The sequence below is a fragment of the Pseudophryne corroboree genome, chromosome 1 (genome assembly GCF_028390025.1).
Source record: "Pseudophryne corroboree isolate aPseCor3 chromosome 1, aPseCor3.hap2, whole genome shotgun sequence".
NCBI lineage: Eukaryota > Metazoa > Chordata > Amphibia > Anura > Myobatrachidae > Pseudophryne > Pseudophryne corroboree.
This window is the reverse complement of record NC_086444.1, coordinates 510,323,078-510,340,543: the sequence shown is the minus strand read 5'-3', so window position 1 is coordinate 510,340,543 and position 17,466 is coordinate 510,323,078. Positions and strand designations below refer to the sequence as shown.

Below are 17,466 nucleotides of genomic sequence, written 5' to 3'. Positions count from 1 at the left end.
GTGGACGCTCTAGTGACACCGTGGGTGTACCAGTCGGTTTATGTGTTCCCTCCTCTTCCTCTCATACCAAAGGTACTGAGGATAATAAGAAAGAGAGGAGTAAGAACTATACTCATCGTTCCGGATTGGCCAAGAAGAACTTGGTACCCGGAACTACAAGAAATGATCTCAGAGGACCCTTGGCCTCTGCCGCTCCGACAGGACCTGCTACAGCAGGGGCCCTGTCTGTTCCAAGACTTACCGCGGCTGCGTTTGACGGCATGGCGGTTGAACGCCGGATCCTAATGGAAAAGGGCATTCCAGTTGAAGTCATTCCTAAGCTGATAAAAGCTAGGAAGGATGTGACAGCAAAACATTATCACCGCATATGGCGAAAATATGTTGCTTGGTGTGAGGCCAGGAAGGCCCCAACAGAGGAATTTCAGCTGGGTCAATTTCTGCACTTCCTACAGTCAGGAGTGACTATGGGCCTAAAATTGGGATCCATTAAAGTCGAGATTTCGGCCCTGTCTATTTTCTTTCAAAAAGAACTGGCTTCACTGCCTGAAGTTCAGACGTTTGTTAAGGGAGTGCTGCATATTCAGCCCCCTTTTGTGCCTCCAGTGGCACCTTGGGATCTCAACGTAGTGTTGGATTTCCTAAAATCACATTGGTTTGAGCCACTTCAGACCGTGGAGTTGAAGTATCTCACGTGGAAGGTAGTCATGCTGTTGGCCTTGGCCTCAGCTAGGCGTGTGTCAGAATTGGCGGCTTTGTTCTGTAAAAGCCCATATCTGATTTTCCATATGGACAGGGCAGAATTGAGGACTCGTCCCCAATTTCTCCCAAAGGTGGTATCAGCGTTTCATTTGAACCAACCTATTGTGGTGCCTGCGGCTACTCGGGACTTGGAGGATTCCAAGTTGCTGGACGTAATCCGGGCCCTGAAAATCTATGTTTCCAGGACGGCTAGAGTCAGAAAAACTGACTCGCTGTTTATCCTGCATGCACCCAACAAGCTGGGTGCTCCTGCTTCAAAGCAGACTATTGCTCGCTGGATCTGTAGCACGATTCAACTTTCACATTCTGCGGCTGGACTGCCGCATCCTAAATCAGTAAAAGCCCATTCCACGAGGAAGGTGGGCTCTTCTTGGGCGGCTGCCCGAGGGGTCTCGGCTTTACAACTTTGCCGAGCTGCTACTTGGTCGGGATCAAACACTTTTGCAAAATTCTACAAGTTTGATACCCTGGCTGAGGAGGACCTTGAGTTTGCTCATTCGGTGCTGCAGAGTCATCCGCACTCTCCCGCCCGTTTGGGAGCTTTGGTATAATCCCCATGGTCCTTACGGAGTACCCAGCATCCACTAGGACATCAGAGAAAATAAGAATTTACTCACCGGTAATTCTATTTCTCGTAGTCCGTAGTGGATGCTGGGAGCCCGTCCCAAGTGCGGACTTTCTGCAATACTTGTATATAGTTATTGCTTAACTATAGGGTTATTGTTATGAGCCATCTGTTGAATGAGGCTCAGTTGTTGTTCATACTGTTAACTGGGTATAGTTATCACAAGTTGTACGGTGTGATTGGTGTGGCTGGTATGAGTCTTACCCTGGATTCCAAATCCTTTCCTAGTAATGTCAGCTCTTCCGGGCACAGTTTCCCTAACTGAGGTCTGGAGGAGGGGCATAGAGGGAGGAGCCAGTGCACACCAGATATAGTACCTAATCTTTCTTTTAAGAGTGCCCAGTCTCCTGCGGAGCCCGTCTATTCCCCATGGTCCTTACGGAGTACCCAGCATCCACTACGGACTACGAGAAATAGAATTACCGCCGAGTAAATTCTTATTTTCTAGACTTCACTACTTCATGGTGACAGAAGAAGTTCTGTGTAAATCTACACAGTGATCTTTTTTGATAGAGCTCATTGGCTTCGTGACTTCAAGTCTGAGAAACCAAGGGACATTATTATTTTTAGACTTCACTACTTCATGGTGACAAAAGAAGTTTTGTGTAAATCTAGCTTCTCAAACTAGTGCGTGGTGAACTGTGATGCTATAACATCAAATTTTATTGGTATTGCCTTTCATCATACGCATGCTTTATCAGGACAGGCTACTTCTCCTCAATTGGTAGACATGAATTGGTAGACCTGAATCCTTTTGTGAGATTGCACTACACCTTCCTTCCATCAACCATTGATGATCCCACCTTCCTGGCTAGGCAGATGGGAGCTGGAAAATGGTCAAGAAAAGTAAGAAAAAAACATATTGAAAGCCACCCCAACCACCTGAGGTCTCTCCCACTGTACTTTGTATCTTTTTCTTTTTTTTTTTTTTTTCCTTTTCTGTCCTTACTTGAGATGTGGACCCCTTGCAGTACTAATATCTGTCCTGATCCATAGTGTTTACTTATTCCACATGTTCACTCCTCAAGTATGCATAGCTTTATTGTTATAGCATTTTTGCTGTCCCTTCCTTTTGATGCTTAATTACCATTGTTTGTTTGTTGCTTTTCACGTTTGAGTTGCATGGTGTGTCGTTCCCCCCCCCATCCATTAACTACATGACCCATTACAGATTCTATTACCAGTGTAGTTTCCAGATGGGCTCCCACATTATACTGCACCTTGCCTTGATGTTGGTCCCACATCTATGTGACTTCCATCAGAATGTGGTTTTCTGCCCTAATGTGTTTGGATGTGGCTAAGTTCTTTTCTCTGTTCTATATTTGCTTCAAATATTATTATTTTGTTTTTAATGTGTTTGGTGCCTACATTCTCTGTTATTCACACTTCCAAATATCTTAGTGTAAGGATAAGGTGGCACTGCACGCGTTTACTTCAAGTAATATGTGTGACTGTGACTGTCATCGGCTGCTTTGATGGCTGTATATGTGTTTGCGTGTGAGTGTTTTCATTAAGTATGTAATTGGGGGTATGGGAAGATGTCTGAAAGTACCTTTCACTAGCAGTATGTATGTCCCCAGTGCCAGTAAGAGTACACGTGCTGCAACCTGCCAGCTGACAAATCTACAGTCGTTTGAAATATTGTGCTGATTAGAATAAATAGATAGATAGATACTCGGAGGAAATAATGGTTTGTGATTATGCTACTGCTTTGCTATCTATTAAAACAGTTTTAATAAGATCTTAAAATTGTGTTTTTAATGATTAACTTCCCTTTATCGCACATGCTCTCTTTCATCCATTACCAGTTAGCCTTAGGCATAAATAACAAACCTCTTTAAATTAGAGTTCTTAGTATATTGTTCTGAATGAATAACTCTATTAGAATGAAATAAACTGTCAATTTGAGCAATCACTTTGGGCAGGAAATTACCTTCACACCAAATCAATTTGATTTTAGTACTCAATTTTATAATCTTTTAAAATGTGCATATTGTCATTTGAAACTCATCCTTTTCTAAGTAATGTACTGTAAAATTTATACCTGAAGGAAAATATATATTTAGGGATACAGATGGAAAACAGAAGTTGCACTCCAGGTGTAAGAAAATCTATTTAAAGATAACAGATGTCTCAGAACGTCAAGGCATTCTATTTTTTTTTTTTACAAAACCACCTTACATACTACCATCACTGAAAGAGAAGGATATGCAGAAAGACAGGTGATGATGCAGGACCTTCCCCAGGGTCTACATTACCTCATACCTCCCAACTTTGATCTCAGCGGTGGAGGGACAGGAAGGCGCGCCCATTTTAGAGGGCGTGACCTAACGGAAAGGGGCGTGACCTCGCAAGCAGTGCCGCGATCGCAAGCCACGCCCCCGTTTTCGTCATTATGGGGTCATGAACAGCGCTGCGAGAGCTGCTGGTCATGCCCCCTGTCCCTCTCTGCCGTGAATAGACGCTGTGCGCGTGCGCCCAGCATCTATTCACTGCTGCTCTCCACAGAGCAGCGAGTGACAGGGAGGGATCTCCCAACTGCCCCCCGACCCGCTGGACACTGCGACCCATGGGTGGGACAGCGGGACAGACCGTGAAAAACGGGACTGTCCCGCCAAAATCGGGACAGTTGCAGTGGCGCACCCAGGGGGGTTTCCGAGCACCCAGGGGGGTTTCCGAGCACCCAGAAACCCCCCTCCACCAAAAAAAAAAAATATATATTTTTTTTCTTTTTTTTTGCTGCATGAGTATTATTAATGACTGTCTAGCGTCCTCTGCAGCCTGCTGTCTTTCTGGTGCCACTTGTAAGTGCTTAATAAAAGTTTACTTTATTTTAATTATAGTACATACAGTATATATCCATGCGCATCAGGGACGTGCAGTCAGGGGAGGAAGTGCCTCCCCTGTCATTAATGAGAACATAATACAAGGAGGATACTTATAACACATATTCTGTGTCATAAGTATCTTCGTTATATTATTGTAATCATTGTGAGACATAAAAAGAGTTTAGGAGGCACTGATAACAGTGCCGCCTGTTGGGAATGGGAATGAGAATCAAGCGGGGGGCGGGGCCAAGCACTGGGCTGTAAAAGCCCATTGAAAAAACTCGTCAAAGCGGCACTAGTATAAGTGCCGCTTTGACAGGGGCAGATGTGATTGGACAGCGGATCCAGGGCTGGATCCGCTGGTCCAATCACCCATAAGATGCGGCATAAGTGTGCTCACCTCCCTCTCCTCCACGTCATCCATTACCCCGGCGCCTGGATACACCTGCATGTCCGCCATGCGCAGACTTCCGCCTCCCCCTCCTGTGATGCTCTGTCCCCCGGCTCGGTAACCTCGATCTTGAGGACCAGGAACTCGGTTTGGCTATAAATTTAATGAATGATGTCTCCCTTGTCCGCTGCAGAAAGGACTATAAAAGTGAAGGAGGAGCCAATCGGGCAAGGGAGACATCATTCATTAAATCTGTGGTTGTCACCTGGCTGAGGAGGACGTGGTGACCCCTCCCCTCCCCTACCTCTAGTGGCAGTGTAGATTGCGGAGCCGGGGAGGGTGTGGCCTACTACCCTGCAATATGCTGGGACCTCAAATCTGCAGGGGACGCGGACGGTGCCGGTGGCGTCTATCCTGCTGCTGTGACTTCCTGCATCTGCCGCCCGCTGCCTCATGCATCGGGACTCCGACGTGGATGACATACTGCTGTGGTGCCCGGGAGTGTAGACGTCCTGACTGCTCCTGCTGGTCTCCGGTGATGAGGTGGGCTGCATCCCGCTGTAACTCCGCTACCTGTGCTCCATTCATGCTTACTAGGAGGAGCTGCTACAGACACTACAGCCGAGGTGGTAGTGAGTCCCTGGGGTCAGATAGTGTGGACACGCGGTACTCCTGGTAACCACACTCCATTACACACTCCTCTGCCCCCACCCCCTCCTCCCCCTACCACCCCCCCACCCTTTCCCTGGCATCACCCTCTCCCTGTCACCCACTACCGCCACCCTTTCCCCCGGCGTCATCCACTGCTGTCACCCTCTCCCTGGCATCACCCACTCCCTGGCATCACCCACTGCTGTCACCCTCTCTTTGGTGTCACCCTCCCCATCACCCTCTCCCTGCTGTCACCCCCTCCCTGGCATCACCCTCCCCGTCACTCTCTCCGTGGCATCACCCACTGCTGTCACCCTCTCTTTGGCATCACCCTCCCCGTCACCCTCTCCCTGGCATCACCCACTGCTGTCACCCTCTCTTTGGCGTCACCCTCTCCCTGGCATCACCCACTGCTGCCACCCTCTCCCTGGCATCACCCACTGCTGTCACCCTCTCTTTGGCGTCACCCTCACCGTCACCCTCTCCCTGGCATCACCCACTGCTGTCACCCTCTCTTTGGCGTCACCCTCCCCGTCACCCTCTCCCTGGCATCACCCACTGCTGTCACCCTCTCTCTGGCATCACCCTCTCCCTGGCATCACCCTCCCCATCACCTCCCTGGCATCACCCACTGCTGTCACCCTCTCCCTGTCACCCACTACCACCACCCTTTCCCCCGGCGTCATCCACTGCTGTCACCCTCTCTCTGGCGTCACCCTCCCCATCACCCTCTCCCTGCTGTCACCCCCTCCCTGGCATCACCCTCCCCGTCACCCTCTCCCTGGCATCACCCACTGCTGTCACCATCTCCCTGGCATCACTCACTGCTGTCACCCTCTCCCTGGCGACCCTCTCCCTGGTGTCACGCTATTCCTGGCATCCTCTCCCTGGTGTCACCCACTCCCTGTCACCCACTGCCGTCACCCTCTCTCTGGCGTCACCCTCTACCTGTCACCCACTGCTGGCTATTTTGTTGTCCAGGACTTTCATTAACTTAATAGCGCCGCATCCACGGTGCTATTAAGTTAATGGAAGCCCTGGGCAACAAAATTGCATTCATGTCCTCCTTCCACTCCCTTCCCAGTCCCAAACACTAATTATTATTTTTTTTTCGATGAAAATGTACAATTTATCACAAGTATAATGAGCAGGCAGGCAGCGGTCATTGGCGGCAGTGGCGGTAGGGGTCATTGGCAGGATTCGGCAGACATTATGGCTGCAGTGCCTCACCAGCCACTGACCTCACCGCACGCCACTGATGTGCATACATATATATATATATATATATATATGCACATGTATATACATACATATAAATACACACACACATATGATATATATACATGTGTATATATACGTGTACTGTATGTATGTATATATATATATGCATGTTTAATATGCTATATATATATATATATATATATATATATGTATATGTGTAGATATGTGTGTGTGTGTGTGTGTGTGTGTATATATATTTGCACTTTATTTGAGATCGTTTTCTCATATCCATTTCCCCCTTTTTTTTTTAAAAACAGTCATCTCTTAGAGAAACTGAATTTTTATTGTATTATACTTATTGATACTGTATTTTGTATTATTTACTATACTTTATAGTGTTGTGAAACAAGAATAAAAAATATATAATTTTTTTAAACTAATTTTTTATAAATAAATTTTATATATATATATTTAATATATTGACATAATTTATTTGGTCATATAGAAACACCTTAGGTCGCTTAGAACCCCTATCTGGTATCCCGATCTCTCTTTTGCGGCAACCTACCATTGCCGTTTCTTTAGGGGACAGCTGACGCCCAAATAACTGGGAGTGTTCATTGAACTGTTTGGGAATTGTAGTACCACAAGTGGCGCGGCATTCTTTTGCTATCACATATATATATATATATATATATATATATATACACACACAGACACACTAGTTTTATGGACCCAGCATATACTGTGTCACCTCAGTCCCCACCCCCGTGATTGGCTCCACCCAGTTCTGGAAACCCCCCCATGCAAATCCTGCGCTTGCCACTGAGTTGGGAGGTATGTTACCTAGGCATTGCCAACGATCCGCTCCACCAAGTGGAATGTAAATGCAGGAAAGTATATGAAAAATTACAAAGTAAACATAAAATACAGTGAAAAGAAAAGAGAACTAAAACACCAAAGTACAGTATAGATGCAAAAGAGAGGAAGAAAAGGAAAAGGGATCAATATACAAAAAATACACATGTACACTAGCTATCATTAAGGGCACAGTGAACTGATATACCACATGTTATGATACTAGTATAACACACTTAAATAATCATAACCAGATGCCAGAGAAGTGAAGAACAATTGAAGATATTGCACCATTATTTTCAAACATTGTCCTTCAAACACATAGAGTAATGGTATTCTATTTATAAATCCAACTGGACTCAAGGAAGAGTAATTGCCCTGTTTGAAGTGCTGGGCCACAGGTTGATCAATGTGGTTGCGATATAAAACGGTTCTAATGCAAACCACATGGACTAGGGATGTCCTAGACAACAAGTTTCATGGCACTGTATGTAAGTAAGTGCATGTTGTATGCTTAACTTCTTTTCAGTGTGGGGATGCCTGAAGGTGTAGCCAGCTTCCAAATAAGTTATAACTAGTCACCTAATTTGTATATGCATTTATAATTTATAGATTTTGGTAATAACAGGCCAGGTGGCATTAGTTGGCCGCTTGTTTAGACATTGGAGTACAGAAACCTCCCACACAAGAACTAAAGCTATTTGAGCTGAGTTGAGGATATAGTGTCAGGTCAATGTGTGACCAGCAAAAGGAACTTCTGAGATAACAGAACATAAACCGCTAAATGAGAGCCTATGAGAGAATCTATATAGAAATAAGGACTGTAATAAAATAGTAAGGGGGAGATTTATCAAAGTTTGGCAGGAGATAAGGGATACGGTCGTTAGGTCGACACAGCTTAGGTCGACAGTCATTAGGTCGACCACTGAAGGTCGACGTGCATTAGGTCAACATGGTCATTAGGTCGACATGTGCTAGATTGACAGGTCAAAGGGTCGACATGAGTTTATCACTTTTTTTCTTCTTCATTTTTTGGACTTTTTCATACTTGACGATACACATGGACTACAATTGGGAACGGTAACCTGTGCTGAGCGCAGCGGTAGCGGAGTGAGGCACCTTGCCCGAAGCATGGCGAGCAAAGCGAGCCATGCGAGGGGATACGGTGCACTAATTGGGGTTCCCCATCACTTTATGAAGAAAACAACACCAAAAAAAGTCCAAAAACCCATGTCGACCTTTTGACCTGTCGGCCTAATGACCATGTCGACATATTGCCCCTGTCGACCTAATGCATGTCGACCTTCCATGGTCGACCCAATGATTGTCAACCTAAGTTGATTCGACCCAACGACCCACACCAGAAGATAAAGTGGAGTGAGATAAAGTACGGTACCAGTCAACCAGCTCCTATCTGCAATGTTACAGGTTATATTTGAAAAATTACAGCAGCTAATTGGTTGGTACCTTATCTCTCTCAAAACTTTTATAAATATTCCGCTTAGTGCCTTAGTTGCCCATTTGATAGTGGGGGTTACAGAAGTGAGTCAGCACTCCGTGGCGGTAATTCAGAACTGATCGCAGCTGCCCTGAGATCAGACAGTCGCCGCCTACAGGGGGAGGGTATATGGTGTGTGTAGGTGTGCGTTCACTTTTGTAGGAGACCTGCACAAACATCAGTTTGTGCAGTCTCTGTACTGCCCAGGGCTTACTCAGCCTCTGCGTTTGTTTCATGCTGATCGGGGCCGGAACTGACGTCAGACACCCTCCCTCAAAACGCCTGGTCCCTCCTGCGTTTCTCCGGACACTCCTGTATACCGGTCAGTTGCCACCCACAAACGGCCACTTCCTGTCAATCACCTTGCGATCGCTCGTGTGATCGCTTTTTTCGCACCATCCCGTCGCTAGACACCAATGCCCAATGCAGTCGTCCGACACATTGTAGTGCATACACATGCGCAGTTGATATCTGATCACCCGCTGTGCAAAAACGCACAGCAGCGATCAGGTCTGAATTACCCCCCATATCGGAGCTCAGGTTTTTATTTTGTTTAAATGCAGTGTTGTAGAAAAATGATACTAATTAAAACCTAATTTATGTTTAAACTTGGAGTTTGTTGCTGGTAGACCCTGACTTTGCAACAGAACAAAAAAGCACTGACCACAATGCTACTACCTGAGCTAATTTCCCGGGCTCCAGTAACAATATAGTAAGAGAGCAAGTGAAAGTCTGTGCAGCTACAATATGTTACTTTATACATATTCTATTATGGCAAACAAAAAATTTAAAATACATCCACTCCCTACTCATTGAAAACAGCTTAGCCGTGTTATGCATGTTGTGCCAAATTGAGCAAAATAGCAAAGATGTAAGTGGACACATCTGTATGTTGTACATGATAATCTCATGTTGCTCAATATAAATAGAAACTATTATTGTCACCATTATTGTCCATTATATGGCGCCACAAGGGGTAACAGCACTATAGAAAGTAAATAAGTACAAACACTAACAAAATGTGACTTAAGGGCCCCATACACTAGGCCAATAATGCCCGATTTCAGCCCAATTCGGGCATTCGGCCCGATATATTGGGTGAAATCGGGCATTTTCAGGGTGCTTTTCCCCCGATCCAATCCGATGCACGTTCCCGTGAGCATCGGATCGGATCCCCCTAGATCCGACATCACGAGTGCTGCACTCGTGATATGTCGGATCCCGCAGTAAATAGATAGGATAGTAAAAGATTCACCGTATGCAAAAAAACCTGCATACGATATATCTAATACTATCTTACCAGCGGGGAGGCTGCCGGGAGGTTGGACGAAATCTTATACGACATGACAGACGAAGTGTATGGGGCCCTTTACAGTACAGAAAATTGCAGGTTATGGAGATGTTTTACAAGCATTGCTGCATCAGCAGTCATAATACCCAAATAAGCAGCAGGGTGTCAGAACCCAAGGGATAGGTGCCTTTGTAGGCATAGGGATGAAATGATGGTATAAGTGAGGGAAGGAAAAGCACATGAGGGAAGAGGGCCCTGCTATTGAGAGCTTACAGGGTAAAAAGAGTTTGAAATTTTGTAGAGAGTTGGAGAGTTTGACAGGGAGCGGGAGAGAGTTCCAGTGGTAGGGAGCAGCACAGTCAAAATCTTGGAGGCAGGAGTGGGAGGAAGTAATCAGTTGGCAGGAGAGACAACGACATCAATTGTGGTGCAAAGTGCGCGGGCAGGAGTGTGAAGGGAGATAAGGTCAGAGATGTAAATAGGAGAGGATTGGGTGAGGACTTTGTAGTAAGTGTGATAAGTTTGAATTGCGTTCTAAAGGGGAAGGGGAGCCAGTGTAGGGCTTTTAGGAGAAGGGAGTCAGCTGTAGTATGTCTGGAGAAAAAGATGAGCTGGACAGCAGCATTGAGAACAGATTGGAGTGGAATGAGGTGGGAGACAGAGAGGCCAGATAAGAGGAGGTTACAGAAGTCTAGTCTGGAGGTGACCAGTGAGTGGATAAGGGACTTAGTTGCATCCAGGATGAGAAAGGATCTGACCCTGGAGATATTTTTGAGATGGACATGGCAGGACTGCAAAAGGTACTGAATGTGTGGTTTGAAGTAGATGGAGGAGTCAAGAATAACTCCAAGATTTTGCATTTGTGGGCTAGAGGAGATGCTGGTTGCTGTCAATGGATAATGAAATTGTGCTATGTTATTCGGGAGGGTGGGAAGATTATAAGTTCAGTTTTTGACATGTTAAGTTTAAGAAAGTGCTGGGACATCAAGGAGGAAATAGCAGACAGGCAGTTGGAGATACGAGTGAGGAGAGAGTATGATCAGCATAGAGATGATATTGGAGACCAAAGGTGCTGATGAGCTCACCTAAATAGTATATATAAAGGGAGAATAGGAGAGGTCCAAGAACCGAAGCATGGGGGACACCAACTTGTAGAGGAAGTGTGTGTGTATGGGGGACGGGGGGGGGGGGGGCATTGGGGTTGGGGTGGAGTCATGAGAGGAGATGGAGAAAGAATGGTCAGAGAGATAGAAGGACAGTCAGGAGAGGGTAGTATCATAAAGCTCAATGGAGTGAAGTTTTTGCTGGAGGAGAGGGTGGGACACAGTATCAAAAGCAGCAGAGAGGTCAAGAAGAATGAGCAGAGAGTAGTGGCCATTGAATTTGGCAGCAAGAAGGTCATTGCTGATTTCAGTGAGGGCAGTTTCTATGGAATGGTGAGTATGAAAGCATGACTAAAATATAAAATGGGTCAGGCAGGGATTGGGAGGAGAGTAAAACGGTAAGGTGGTTTTAGACAATCTGCTCAAGAAATTTGGAGGCAAAGGGGAGGTAAGAGATGGGGCGGTAATTAGAGAGAGTTCCAGGATCAAGGGTGGGTTTTTTAAGACTAGGGGAGACAAGGGCATGCTTGAATGCAGAGGGGACAGTGTCTGATAAGAGGGAGAGATTGAAGAGGTGGGAAAGAGGGGAAAAGACAAAATGAGAGAGGCATTTATACCCACTGTATTACTGGGTATCCGGTCTATAAATCTACACTAAAAATGTCTACAGGCAATAGGTAGACCACTAATGGTCAACATGCATTAGGTCAACAGGGTCAAAAGGTCAACATGTAAAAGGTATTCAGTTTAAAAGGTCGACAGGGTCAAAAAGTCGACATGACAGTGGTCAACACACATACGGTTGACACAAGTTTTTTTTTATTATTTTCCTTTTTTTCAGCTTATTCATACTTTATTATCCACATTGAATAGTATCCTGATGAGCGCAGCGAGGCACTTTGCCCGAAGCTCATGTGCCATGCGACAGGATACAGTACACTAATGGTGCTTGTTTGTGGCAGAAAAGTGCCAAAACACCTGAAAAACAAACAAAAAAATGTGTCTACCATTTTTTATGTCAATCATTTCCATGTTGAAATTTTTACCCTGTTGACCTTTTTGACCCTGTCAACCTTTTGTACTGTCAGTCTATTCCAAGTCGACCTTTTGACCCTGTCGACCTAATGCATGTAGACCATTTGTGGTAGACCTATTGACTGTAGACCTTTTTAGTGTAGATCTAATAATCCACAAAAATATAATGCATAGATTACTACATTGGTTATGCAAATAAATGTAAAATGGTGGTCTTACTTTTTAGTAACTATGAAAATATGGTGTTGAGATTTCTTTTGAGCTTCTAATTAACATGTACAGTATATGTATGTTTTTCTAGATTATTTCTTGTAGCTTTCTTAAATATAATACGTATAATATATAAATTTAAGGGTTAACAGTAATTAACCTTTTTTCATACGGTTCTATTTATTTAGGACTGGAATACTACAACTGAGGAGCAGTTGTCCCAGATTTATCTAAAAAATGACTATGAACTCAGAGATGTCCCCAAAAAAATGGTCAATGAGGATAACATTGATACACTCAATGTTGAACGGTACATTTTATTTTGATTCTTTTACAGAAAACTATTGAAGTAAATGATCTTAATACAGTTGTTTAGTGGTTTCTCTGAATTACATTTAGTTATCTTAGAAGCCTATTCATCATGTTAATTATCGGAGGCCAGGTGTCCCCCAATAATTAAGTATCCAACTCGCTGGGGCGTGGCCACGGCGGTGAAGGAGTAGGCAGCGGATCCCGGGAGCTCCCCGATCTAATAACTCCTGCACCCATCCTGAGTCCCTCCGGACTGTCTACCCCCCAGTGCTGGTCCCTCCTCACCTCCGGGCAGCGGCGGGCACCTTTGCCCGGGATCTCTGGGTGCTGGCTGACCGCGGCAGACGATTCCCGGCATTGCGGCCTGTGACTCCTCCGGATCCCCGGCCTCGAGTTTGGCGCTCCCGGCCGCGCGGCTTCCGGGGCCTCATTGACGGACGGACGGGCGGGCGGCACTGTCTGGCGCTGGACACACTGCAGGGGACACTGATAGCCCTCCTGTACCTGGCTGAAGGGGACCTGGGACGGCTGGCTGGACAATAAGGCACAGGTACTCCAGGGAAGGGGAAAAGTGCCTGAAAACCCGGGGGCCATTTTAGGTGCAGTTCCATAGACAGCCTCAGCACACAGCTCTCCCTGTCTACCCTGCAAGGACTGCATGCACCTTGGAACTCATTGCACTATAGTGGTGCACTAATAGCACACAGTGTATTACACACCAATACCCTGCCTCTACCTGGAATTTGCTGCAGGACATTCTCCCCTCAACAACATCAATATCATATATATTATTTTCTACCTTTACACAAAGCCTGTGCTCTTATCCATTGATATTTTGACCCAAAGATCCGCCACGGTTGCTTCCCGGCTTTAAGAGCAAATTGCCTGCTGTCCTCTAATTGCACTTCTATACTGCAACCTTACCCGGAGGTGTGTGTGACCGCTCTCTGTCAGTATGGTTAGGAACGGCCAGAGTGCGGCCGCGGCCAAACTGGAGAGATTTGTTAGGCAACCCAACCCCAGGGGATCATCAGCTCCACCTCAGGGTGCCTCTCCAACACACTCAAGCTCCCCTTCTGCGTCTACTGCCAACTCCCCAACGGCAGCGGAGGCGCCGTCTATTCAGCAGGTGTTGGAGGCTATAGCCGGCAGTGAGCAGCGTCTCTCCGATAAGATGGAAAAGGTGCAGTGCGACCTCTCCTTACTCCGACAAGATGTTCAGCGTATCCGTGAGAGAGTGGGTGAGGCGGAGACGCGTGTCTCCAACTTGGAGGATGTGTGTGGCCCCCTTAAGCAATCCGTGTCCGCAGTGACCCAGCAGGTCTCATCTCTCCAAACCAAGCTCCTAGACATGGAGGGTCGACTGCGCAGAAACAATGTACGATTTGTGGGTCTGCCTGAGAGAGAGGAGGGCTCGCAGCCGGAGGAATTCCTCGAATCCTGGCTCAAAGAGATATATGGCGCTGGGTCCTTTACGGCCCAATTTACGGTGGAGCGCGCACATAGGATACCATCTCGGCCGCTACCTCCTGGTGCCCCTCCTCGCACCTTCATCGCCAAATTCCTGCACTATAAGGATCGTGACTCGGTCCTCCGCCTTGGCCGTACGAAGGGCCCGTTGGTCCATAACGGAGTCAGAGTGTCGGCCTTCCCGGACTTTGCCGCGGACGTCCAGAAGGACAGAGCCCAGTTTATGCCTATTAAACGACGTCTGCGGGACCTCAACCTCTCATATTCCATGCTGTTTCCCTCTCGGCTCCGGGTAGTGGCGGATGGGGAGACCAAGTTCTTTAATTCTCCTAGAGAGGCGGCCCAGTGGCTGGACAGATATGCGCCGGGTGCTCGCCAGCTGGCTCCGGACTGATTCCCTGCGCTGAAGATGCTGGGATCTTGACTACCGGAGGAGACGACCACAATTCGGGGAGCCCCCCCCTTTGCATTGGTGGATCAAGACTTTTCACGTTCAAGTGCTATTGGTTAAGGAGGTTTAGGTTAAGTTGAGAATCTGGGCCTTCTTAGCATTTGGTAGTTGGGGTTGGCTGTTTGGGATATAAGTATGCCAGAGTTCGGGGTGGTATACGGGGAGGGAAAGGATGATTGGGAAGCTGCTAGTTGCGGCTCCTCTTGTTGTTGTTGTTGTTTTTGTTTTTCTTTCTTTAGTTTGTTATTTTTCATATCTATGTTTTTTCTGAATCTAGGATGTTTGACATACCGTGTGTTATGGCTTACAACGCAGAGCTTCTATGAGATATATGTTGCTATGGCTAATGGTGTTGATTCTAGGATATATATTGTGAGATGTCTATCCGTGTGGCACATAGAGTATACCTGGGGTCATGATTAACCTGAAATTTTTGGCATGGAATGTCCGGGGTCTAAATAACAAAATCAAACGTTCTTTGGTTCTAAATATGATTAGGAAATATGACCCGGATATTGCATGCCTCAGCGAGACCCACTTGGAGGGAAATCGGTTGTTATCTCTAAGACGGGCCTGGGTGGGATGGGCTTACCATGCCTCTCATTCCTCCTTCTCCAGGGGTGTGTCTGTTCTGATTAAAAAAACGGTGCAATTTGAGTTAATATCAGTCAAAACTGACACGTATGGCAGATTTGTATTTCTGGAATGCAAACTGAGTTCCCAGCCCTATTACATTTTAGCAGTGTATGTCCCCCCTCCTTTTTCATATACGCTGTATTGCAGCAAGCTGCATCTTTTATAGCTTCCTCCCCTACCACCCCGGTGATATGTCTGGGCGACTTTAATAATATACTAGATGTGTCTCTGGACAGATGGCATTCTCCGAATGATGCGATGGTGGGTAGTGGTTCTACCAAATTTGCTGATTTCTTGAATAATTTACAGTGGGTAGATGTGTGGAGGCTTCGCCACCCTGCGGTCCGTCAGTTCTCCTGTTTCTCCAGCACATATGGCTCCTTTTCTAGAATAGACCTAGTACTGGTGTCCCCCGCCCTTGTCCCTGTGATCGCTGACGTCCGCTATGAGGCCCGTGGGGTCTCTGACCACTCCCCTTTGCTGATGACTCTTGCTGTAAAGAGTCAGAAGGGGCACTCTTATTGGAAGCTGCACCCTTCTTGGCTGACTCAGCTGGGTGACTGCAGTGATCTGGAGACTCAGTGGGAGGGTTACTTTAGCGACAACACAGGGTCTGCCCCGGGAACTATGGTATGGGATTCATTCAAGGCTTTTTTGAGGGGCTCTTATATAGGACGCATAGCAGCTCATAAAGTGTCCTCTAGAGAAAGGGAAAAGGCCCTGGAGAGTGACGCCAGAGATTTGGAGTCCCAATATTTGCTAGATGGTACCCCCACGACGAAAGCACGTTGGCTGGTGGCCCAGTCGGCTTGGCTTGCCCACCTGTCTGATAAAAACTCACGGTCCCTCCTCTTTAGGGCCACTAATATTTATATGCAGGCTGATAGGACGGGTGGCCTCCTGGCCCGGCTGATACATCAGGATCGTCCTGGGACTGTGATTACTCAAATGTCCGATGGGGATGGGTCCTTTGTTGACACCACGCCGGACATTGCGCAGTTATTCCGATCCTATTACACCAAGGTTTATAGCTCACAGTTGACATGCTCCACTATAGATCTCTCCTGCTATTTGGGGGGTATTCCGCTGCCCGCGCTCTCCTCTGCGGCCCGTGAGGGACTGGAGGCGCCCTTGACGCTCGCGGAGGTGACTGCGGCTATTGGTGTGTCCCCCAATGGCAAGGCCCCGGGGTGCGACGGAATTCCCTCAGAGGTATACAAAACTCATATTGATTTTTTCGGGCCCAGGCTCCATGCCTTATACCTAGATATATTTACCAGTAATGAACTTCCCCCCTCTATGTCAGAGGCAATTATAATAGTGATTCCAAAGCCCGGTAAGGACCCCAGGTCTCCGGACTCCTATAGGCCGATATCCCTAATTCCCACCGACGCTAAGATCCTGGCAAAGATATTGGCAGTACGACTTAACACAGTGATCACCTCCCTCGTTCATCCGGACCAGACTGGCTTCATGCCAGGGAAGTCCACGTCTATTAATCTACGTAGACTGTATACCATTTTACAACTCCCACATGACTTCCCTTCTGACTCGGCTGTGGTCTCGCTGGACGCGGCCAAGGCCTTTGATAGTATTGAATGGGCTTATTTATGGGAGGTGATGTCTTATATGGGCTTTGGGCCCAACTTTATCAGATGGACTAAATTACTGTATCAACATCCGAGTGCCAGGATCTTGGTGAATGGCTATGTATCCCCCTCCTTTCAATTGTCCCGAGGTACCAGGCAGGGCTGTCCCTTATCCCCCGCACTGTTTGCTTTGGCCGTCGAGCCCTTGGCCTGTTTGGTACGATCGCACCCAGATATTGTGGGAATTTGCACGGGCTCACGCGAGGATAGGATAGCACTTTATGCCGACGACATGTTGTTATTTTTGCAAGACTACGCCAGGTCCATGCCCATCCTGCTGCGTGTGATTGAGGACTTTGGTGCTCACTCAGGTCTTCAGATCAACTGGTCTAAATCTTACATTATGCCAGTCATAGGCCCCCCTCCTACTGTTCCCAAAATCTCCCTACCATTATGTTGGACAACACAATTTAAATACCTCGGAATCCAAATAACTAATGACCCTTCTGATTTCATCCCTCTGAACCTGGACCCGACC

At 46.8% G+C, this 17,466-nt stretch overlaps 1 protein-coding gene across 3 annotated transcripts in view; it reads left to right on the top strand.

Moving 5' to 3' along the window:
* The window catches only part of CFAP95 (cilia and flagella associated protein 95), a 127,704-nt gene that overhangs the window by 60,054 nt on the left and 50,184 nt on the right, over nt 1-17,466 (top strand). For all 3 annotated transcript variants that reach the window (XM_063913899.1, XM_063913898.1, XM_063913897.1), the window contains exon 3: nt 12,659-12,780. In XM_063913899.1, coding sequence (XP_063769969.1) covers nt 12,659-12,780 — 122 coding nt within the window. The remainder of the gene's footprint in view (nt 1-12,658; nt 12,781-17,466) is intronic.